The sequence below is a fragment of the Temnothorax americanus genome, unplaced genomic scaffold (genome assembly GCF_048541705.1).
Source record: "Temnothorax americanus isolate GAGA-0224 unplaced genomic scaffold, ASM4854170v1 Scaffold42, whole genome shotgun sequence".
Lineage (NCBI taxonomy): Eukaryota > Metazoa > Arthropoda > Insecta > Hymenoptera > Formicidae > Temnothorax > Temnothorax americanus.
Window position 1 is genome coordinate 243,803 of NW_027509570.1, and position 9,155 is coordinate 252,957.

The 9,155-nt window shown below is 41.1% G+C and overlaps 1 protein-coding gene across 1 annotated transcript; it reads right to left on the reverse strand.

Moving 5' to 3' along the window:
* Positions 1-1,187: 1,187 nt before the first annotated feature.
* LOC143902919 (uncharacterized) lies at positions 1,188-1,881 on the reverse strand. The gene has a single exon (XM_077416171.1). The coding sequence runs from the start codon at positions 1,879-1,881 to the stop codon at positions 1,420-1,422; it is 462 nt and encodes a 153-aa protein (XP_077272297.1). The 3' UTR covers positions 1,188-1,419.
* Between the last annotated feature and the right edge of the window lie 7,274 nt (positions 1,882-9,155).

Here is a 9,155-nt window from a genome sequence, read left to right on the forward strand (position 1 = left end):
TTCGTGAGTGGGCGAGGCAGTTATATTAATTGCCGTCCTATTCGATGAATCGCCCGTGAGCCGGTGAGACACGTGGCGGTCGGCACTCGCGCACATGTGAGCCTGAGTCGTCGTGTTGATGTGTCCTGAGTAGCTGGATGTGTGGTCGCTTTTTACATGTTAATGCAGTATCTCAGCAGCTGTAATCACTGCGGTGAGCACTTCAATGTGTATAGTCACAATCAAGATGCACAGAGCACACATCGTGCGTTTGATCACTGCGCGGCCATTTGCACAATTGCCTCGATCGTGAGGAAAACGTTGGCGATGAGCGCGCCCGTGCGGGCGCGAGCTACCGCGGCGATGCGGGGTCGATATCCGATCGATGCTGCCATCTGATCGGGCGGCGCAACGGTAACGGAATCTCGAACAATGAGGTATAAATAATTGTATAAATAAATCAATTGTATAAATAATCCTAAACATACTTCACAAAGAAATGATCTTTCAGTAGGTATCGACTCTTTTCTATTAACATTTGCTGCCCATTAAGCACGCCGAACTGGATCTCGGGGAAAAATTTTCATTATAAATCCCTTTTCGTCAGAATTTGTGCAGTCAGGAGCTACACAACCAGTCATGTTGTTAAAATATTCAATAACTACATAAATGATTTATAGATAAATCAGAAAAAATAACATTTATTATTAAACTATTACATGTAATACATACTGGATGAATTTATAATTAATTTTGAAGTTTTTATTACTGATGACAGTAAGTTTAATTTATATCTTAAACGTAAGGTTATATTGTTTCAGATATTTTACAATAATGTAAAATTAAAAATACTTACCTAATAATCTGAATATAACAATCCTCTAATAGATAATATGTATAACTTTCTTTTCAATTACGACACTGATTCTGATTAAAATCTGAGTATACTGCTGATACTGCAGACAGTAACGGTCGCAATAAATTCCACGATGCAGACTGAGGTTAGATCATCGACATATAGCAACATATAGTATGGACTGCGCATGATATTACGTCATATTACTACGTCATTAGAGAAAAAATGGCGGACCAATCATAATGCTTGAAATCGAAATATCGAAATACGTGATGATGGCCAGACTCTTATTAAAGGGTCTCTATTTCTGATTTGGTTATTTGGAGGGTATTAGTAATAAGACGCGTTCGTGTTTCTAATATAACTAATACTAAATATATATTTGGATAATACAGGATACAGTAAAGTATGATGTCGCGGATCTGACGAAGCGAGCTTGCTACTGCAACTACTGCAAGGGATCCCGGGAACTCTTATGAACGCTTTCCATGCTGCGTTCTGATAGGCTGTTCTCTGCCGGTCGCTGATTGGTCATGTTTATGCGACTGTAGCCACATACTCCCCCTCGAGCGTGATGGCCTTGGTCAGCGCGCGAAAGTGATGGTTCTCTTGCTTCGAGGGCCTGGATAGGTTTTGAGGGTTGATTCCGGTATATGTTGTTCTTCTGTTGGATTCATTGGATTTGGGTTGTCCTCGGGTATGTTTTCCAAGAATGCTGGCTTTAGTCTGTCGGTGGATATGTCTGCGGGTTGTCCCTTGAACATTATCCTGAAAACAGAATCTGAATTTCTGTTAAGTATCTTGAATGGACCTTCGTATGGCTGGTCGAATGGTCTTCTGGTGCTGTCGACGCGTACGAATACATGTGTGCTTGAATGTAACATCCTGTGTATAAATGGTTTTATTCTACAGTGATGTGCTGTGGGCTTCGATTTGACGTCTTGCATATATTGTCTCAGCCTGTCGAGGAAGATTTGTGGTTGAGTTGGAGTTTCTTCCTCGTTGAAGTATTCTCCGGGGAGTCTAAGGGTCGTTCCGAAGGTCATTTCTGCCGCTGATGCTTGGATATCTTCTTTAACACTGGCACGTAATCCGAGGAAGACCACTGGTAATACTTCGCACTAGTCCTTAGTGTTATGGCATTTGATCGCTGTTTTGAGTGATCTGTGCCACCTTTCTATGATGCCGTTGGATTCGGGGTGATATGCAGTCGTGCGTATTCTTTTGCTGCCGATTATCTTGACTAATGATTCGAAGAGTTGAGATTCGAATTGGCTGCCTCTGTCCGTCGTAATTACTGTTGGTGCTCCATATCTAGCGATCCATGTGCTGAAGAATGCGTGTACAACTGTATCTGCTGATGTGTCAGTAATAGGTGTTGCTTCCGGCCATCTAGTGAATCGATCAATCATTGTTAAACAATATTTGTTGCCTTTGGAAGGTGGGAGTGGTCCGACGATGTCGATGTGTATGTGTTGGAATCGTGTGTCCGGTACCTCGATGTGTTCGGGGATCCTTTGGTTGTGTCGATGTATTTTTGCTTTTTGGCATGGCATGCACGACCGCGCCCAATGAGTGATATCTTTGTTCATACCTGGCCATACGAATTTGCGACTGATCATTTTCCGCGTTGTACGTCCTCCGGGATGTGAGAGATTATGTACTGTGTCGTAGATTCGTTTGCGAAGAACTGCTGGTACGTAGATGCGTATATCCTCACTTGTGATGTCGCAATATACAGTCGTTTCTGTATTATCAAGTCGAAGTTTCTTAAGTTGAATGGCAGACGGTGTTTTTAGAAGATTTTCAAATTCGGCGTCGGTCTTCTGAGCTTCGGCTAGTTCCTCAGTCGTTGTTATTATAGGCATGTCTATCGCTTCTACTCTTAAAAGGGTATCAGCTATGATGTTGTCGTGTCCTGCGATATGTTGAATTCGTGTGGTAAATTGGCCAATGTAGTCGAGCTGCCGAAATTGTCTTGGTGATGCTTTTGCAGATTTCTGAAAAAAAGCGTACGTTAGCGGTTTATGGTCTGTACGTATTGTGACTGCTCGTCCCTCTACATGTGTCGGAAAAATTTTATAGCCTCGTATATCGCGAGTAGTTCGCGATCGTAAGCACTGTATTTAGCTTGCGTTGATGACAAATTCCTTGAAAAGAACCCCAGTGGTTGTCTGTCTTTGTGATTAATTTGCTCGAGTACCGCGCCGATGGCTACATCCGACGCGTCCGTTGTGACCACTAGGTGTGCTCCTTCGAGTGGGTGTGCAAGTAAGGTGGCTTCCGCTAATTGTTTCTTACAGCGTTCGAATGCTGCTTCTGTATCCGAGTTCCATGCTATTGGCCTGTTATCATTTTTCTTAGCACCAACTAGGTATGCGTGTAACGGTGCTTGCGCTTCGGCTGCTTTAGGTATACATCGTCTGTAAAAGTTGATCATACCAAGGAATCTGCGGAGTTCCTTAATAGTGCTGGGTTTCTTGAAGTTTTTTACCGCCTCTACTTTGGTATCTGTGGGTTTAATTCCTTTCTCGCTGATTTCGTATCCGAGGTAGGTTACTTGTGTCGCGCCCAACGTGCACTTGTCAAGGTTAATGGACAGTCCGTATTGTCGAAATCGTTCGAATACTATCCTTAAGTGCCGTTCGTGTTCTTCTGGTGTCTTGGATGCGATTACTACATCGTCCAGATAGTTGTGACAAAAATCTAGATCTCTCAACACTGTGTCCATGAATCGCTGGAACGTTTGAGCTGCATTGCTCAGTCCGAATGGCATAACGTTCATCTCAAATAATCCAAATGGTGTGATAATAGCAGTCTTCTCTCGGTCTTCTTCTGCCATAGGTATTTGATAGTATGCGCGTATGAGGTCTAAAACACTAAAAATCTTGCATCCGTTCATTCTGTGTGAAAAATCTTGGATATGTGGGACAGGGTACCTATCCGGGTCGGTGATCCTATTTACTCCCCTGTAGTCGCCACATATGCGCCACTCGCCTGTTTTCTTTCGCTGGAGGTTGATTGGGCTTGCGTATTGACTCTTAGAAGGTCTACAAAGCCCTTGAGCTATCCATGATTCGATCTCGGCTTTTGCAAACTTGTAACGACCTGGTGATAGTCTTCGGGCACGCTCCGCCACTGGTGGTCCTTTTGTGGGGATGTAGTGTTTCACGTGGTGCTTTGGTGTTATTCTTTTTATTGGGCGTGTGATGTCAACGAATTCTTTCAGCAATTTAAGGTATGGTGTATCCATTTTGAGCGTAGATACTGTAGGAGTGCCGGACTTAGTTGTTTTGGCACAGGCCGTTAACCCCGTTAGTCCATCTGTCAGACGCTTATTTCTTAAGTCCGGGAGTAGGTTATGTGCGTACAGAAAGTCTGCCCCTAATATAGGTTGTGATACGTCGGCTACTATAAATGTCCAATCATAATTGCGGCGTAATCCCAGGTCGAGAGTCATGTACTTTGCACCATACGTGGGTATCTCCGACCTGTTGGCAGCATAGACTTTAAAATTGGCTATTCCAGTTGATTTTCTTACCATCGCTCGTGGCAATGCTGAGATATCTGAACCGGTATCGCATAGAAACCGCAATCCGGAGCGTCTGTCCGTAACGATGAGACGTTTTTGAGTATCTACGCCGACTTCCGCCGTCTCCACACGTGTCGGGCCTTCTAGTTTTCCTGGTCCTTGGCCTGTTTGATTTGCTTCTTCCACGCACATGGCTCCTCGCAATTTCTAGCGTCCTCACCAAAACGCCTGTGGTAGTAACAGAAGTTATTATTACTGCGTCTGTCACGGCTGCGACGGTTCGAGTAGGACCTCTGGCGTCGTCCCCTACTGTTGGTTCCGCGATTTGTTCGTCCTCTCCTTACCTCCACGGCTAGCTCTTCGATCATGGCCTTGAGTTCCGTCACCGTAGTTTCGGTACGGGTGTGTTCGTCCGGTTGATTCGTTTTGGCACTAAGCGCCATAACCTGGGGCTTGCTTACCTCGACAATTTTGTCAGCTTGTAGTGCTAATTGCGTGATGTCTTCAACCTGACTTATTGCCAAAATGCTGCGAATGTTGTCCGGGAGTTGTTCAAGGAACAGGGTGCGTAGCACATTGTCCGAGACTTGTCCGGTTGCCATGTTTCGTATGCGCTGGAGGAAGACGGATGGCTTCTCGTCACCTATCTCGTGACCGCGTAAGAGCTTGCGTAACTTCGTTTCGTGTGATTCTCCAAATGTCTCTGTCATGCGCCTTTTAATCGTGCCGTACTTGTCGTGTTCCGGTGGGTTGGCTATTATGTCTGAAACATAGGGCAGTGTAGCGGGGTCTAGGTTAACGAGGACGTACCTGTATTTGGTCTCGTCTCCGGTGATCTTTGCTAATGCGAAAGCGGCTTCTGCAACTGTAAACCATTGCGCCGGCATTTCCCGCCAAAATGGTTGTGGTAGCTTGACCACGTTAGCCGCGTTGATCATGTTTTCCGATCCTTCGGGGACTATGCTCATCTTCTTATCGTCAGCTTCCTGCGTAGTGGCTGTATCTGAAACAGAATTGGTATTCGCCTCTTTCGGCGGAATCTCCTCTCGTGCGGGGTGTTGGCTTGCAGTATCTCGTGTTGGCGAGCAGTTGCGCGGCATTACTTGTGCCCGCTACAATCACGTCGGGGTCACCACTTTGGTTATTTGGAGGGTATTAGTAATAAGACGCGTTCGTGTTTCTAATATAACTAATACTAAATATATATTTGGATAATACAGGATACAGTAAAGTATGATGTCGCGGATCTGACGAAGCGAGTTTGCTACTGCAAGGGATCCCGGGAACTCTTATGAACGCTTTCCATGCTGCGTTCTGATAGGCTGTTCTCTGCCGGTCGCTGATTGGTCATGTTTATGCGACTGTAGCCACACTGACATGTTTTTAACGACATCTCGCGGCGCACTACGCGAAACACTACACGTGTTTCCGTGCGCCGCGAGATGTCGTTAAGATTCTTCAACTTCAATGCTACGCGAATTACCACAGCGATACTCAGACATAACCTTCCTTGACACGAGTGACACGACTGACACGTACCTTTTAAAGTCATTGTGAGCATACACAGTAAAGTGAACATACACATGAATTCGAAAATGAGTAACATCATATCAGAAACGCCAGAAACCGAGACCGACGGCCAACTAACACCTCAAGAAATAACACAAACTGCAAGAAACGCGATAGAAAATCTATTACCTTCAAAATCCAAAGACAAATATACAAATAATCCTATTATACTACAACTAAACAACTGTTCAAACATAACACTAAATTGTTCAAACGTAACCCCGGAAATAACAAATTAATTTATTTTACTTTCTAATATATATAATATATATGTATGGAATATATGGTATATATATATATATATATATGTAGGTCCAGGGGTATGTTCCGGGACTGTTTACGTTTTTTGAAATGTACAGTCCTGGAATATAACGCATATATATGTAATCAGATTCAAAAAATTGTCCCGAAAAATTCCGTAGGACATCAATTTTTTCCAGGACAGTCCTGGAAACTGCCAAATGTCCCGGAATATACCGATATCAAAAATAAAAGTCCCGGAACATACTTCCAGTCCTACATATATATATATATATAATATATATGTATGGAATATATAAATAAATATAAAATGTTAAAATGTAAAAAAAATATAAATTAATTTTGTTTTTATGTCTTTCAAAAAACGTACAAAACTTTCTTTCTTTTGCAGGATATATTAATCATGACCGATACTGTAATAAACATTGCTTTTATCATAGGCGGCTCCGCCCCTCCCCCCCCGCCCCCTCCCCGCCTGCGTCCAACTTTTTGACTCGGGGGGCTTTGCCCCTCCCGGACCTCCCTTTCAACTCGGGGGGGCTTCGCCCCTCTCGACATATCCCCCCGCAAGTCCTTCTTTAAGGGCTCGGAGGGGCTTCGCCCCTCCTCGCCCCCCGTAAATCTTTCTTTAAACTTTAAGCGCTTGTGATATAAAATAGTGTGTGTAACAAGTGCGGGAAGTTGAGAATTGGACACGAGTGCGGAGTGAACGCACTATTGTACTTTTCATACATTGCAAAAATTAACATTAAATAAGTAAATGATTTTTGCTTGCTATATATGTTGCATACATGTCATTCGATGCAATGACATTATATTACGTATGGTTTGATCATTGACTTGACTATGTAAACACGCATACTGTGCATAAGTATAATTCATCCAGCAATCAAGTACAAGCAAAAAAATTGTGCAAATTAGAAATTTGCACTTGGCTTCCTCATAGAGGAAGTGATGTCTAATACACATTGGCATCGAAAACTCAAAAAACAACGGTTGATTAGTTTTATATGCGAGCTTTATATGCTCTAGCTTTATATGCAAGCAAAATTATGGACCTTTGATCGCGTATAAAGCTGAATCTAATCAACCAAATCTTAAAAAATTATATATAAAATAGGGGTAGAAAAGACTGAAAAATATAATAAAATGAGAAATTGATCGATATCTCCAAATTTGCGGAAGTTAGAGCAACCATGGACATTTTTAAAAAAATTCAAAATTTTAATTTGAAAAAAGAACCCCTTTTATATATATAAAAAAGAACCCCTTTATCTCTCTCGATCATCGCCAAATTCAATACCAACCCTCCTTAAACGATACTCTATCAATTAAAAAAAAATTATGCCCGATATCTCAATATTTGCGCAAGTTAGAACAACCACAGACATTTAAAAAAAATATAAAAAATTTTTTTTTTTAAACCCCTTTACCGATCATCGTTAAATACAATACCAACCTTCCTTGAATGATACTCTATTGATTAAAAAAAAAACAGCCCGATATCTCAATATTTGCGGAAGTTAGAGCAACCACGGACATTAAATCTGACATACACACACACAGACATTATTTTTTAGGCAATATTTCAACGTTTTACAACGATCTGAACATATTGGCAGAAAAAACTCAAACACCAATCTCTTCGTTGGTTTCTTCTACCCCTATTTCATATATAAATCATTTAAATTTGGTTAATTAGACCCAACTTTATACGCAATCAAAGGTTCATATACGAAATTCACGAAAACAAAGCTTCCTCTATGAGGAAGCAAAATGTTTTAGTGAAAGCATGGCATTCAGCCTGTTGCAAACTGCCATTAGCTGAAACCTGAAACCCTCATTTTTCCACTCTTTAATGCCTTATATCTTGGAAACTGTCCATTTTTGGACTTGGTACCTATGGACACTTTTTATCAGCATGTTATGAACTACATTATCCTACATTATTTTTAAATTTGACTGGGAGCCAAAACCCCCCATGACCGTTGCAGGGTCCTTTTTAATTTGCAGATTTGCACAATTTTTATCTTCTCTTAAGTGTATTTTGTTTTTAAATCGTTTGATTGTGAGTCCGTTTTTAACGTTTGTAATCAAATAGGTTTTTTGTAATCAACAATTTTATTTTAGTTGTGGTGTCTTTAGCCGACACTTTTAGTAATGAACAGATTTGGCGATAACTGCATGATAACTATAATTAATTGGAAATCATTTGTGATTTACAAATATACCAGTCGTATTATGTTTGGAATTAATAAATTTCTTAATTATTTGCAAAATAAGTTTAATTAATAATTATACTGTGTATGCGCGAAATGTACTCAGGGCTCCTGCGCACAAAAGCGCATCGATGCGTTTGTCGCGTGCACTTCGCGCATGTGCAGTACATTGCAGTTAACTAAACTTATTAACTAAACTATTATTTTGCAAATAATTAAGAAATTTATTAACTCACAAAGGTAACACTGGTATATTTGTAAATCACAAATAATTTCCTATTAATTACAGTTATCGGTTATCACAAAATCTGTTTATTAAAAACGAACTTACAATCAATCACAAATAATTTACAAACGAAATACACTAGCGTTTTCGATTTGTTGACTCGACCCGACTCAGGTCAACTTGGGTCAGACTAAAAATTCGGAAAAATGATAAATGAACTATATCCAATAGAGTTTCGCATCTAATAAATTTGAGAATAATGGAAAGATAAAACTTCTTTATTTATAACAATTGTTATAATATGTACCCTTATAATCCTCTAAAAATTTATCTGTTGACGTTAATTGTCGGGTCTCCGAACTCTCGCTTTGGCAACGGTCGACATCACCTTCCTTCGAAGCCACCGTGTACGTTTTCCGACTCCGTAAACCTAGAGTAGTCTCGTCTTAAACTTAACGAAATAATAAACTTTCTTCTTCTTCTTATGACGCCGTCTCCTTTCGAAGGTTGGCG

Bases quoted from the DNA above. Each gene is read 5' to 3' on its own strand.
- LOC143902919 (XM_077416171.1), bottom strand. From the start codon at position 1,881: ATGACCTTCGGAACGACCCTTAGACTCCCCGGAGAATACTTCAACGAG.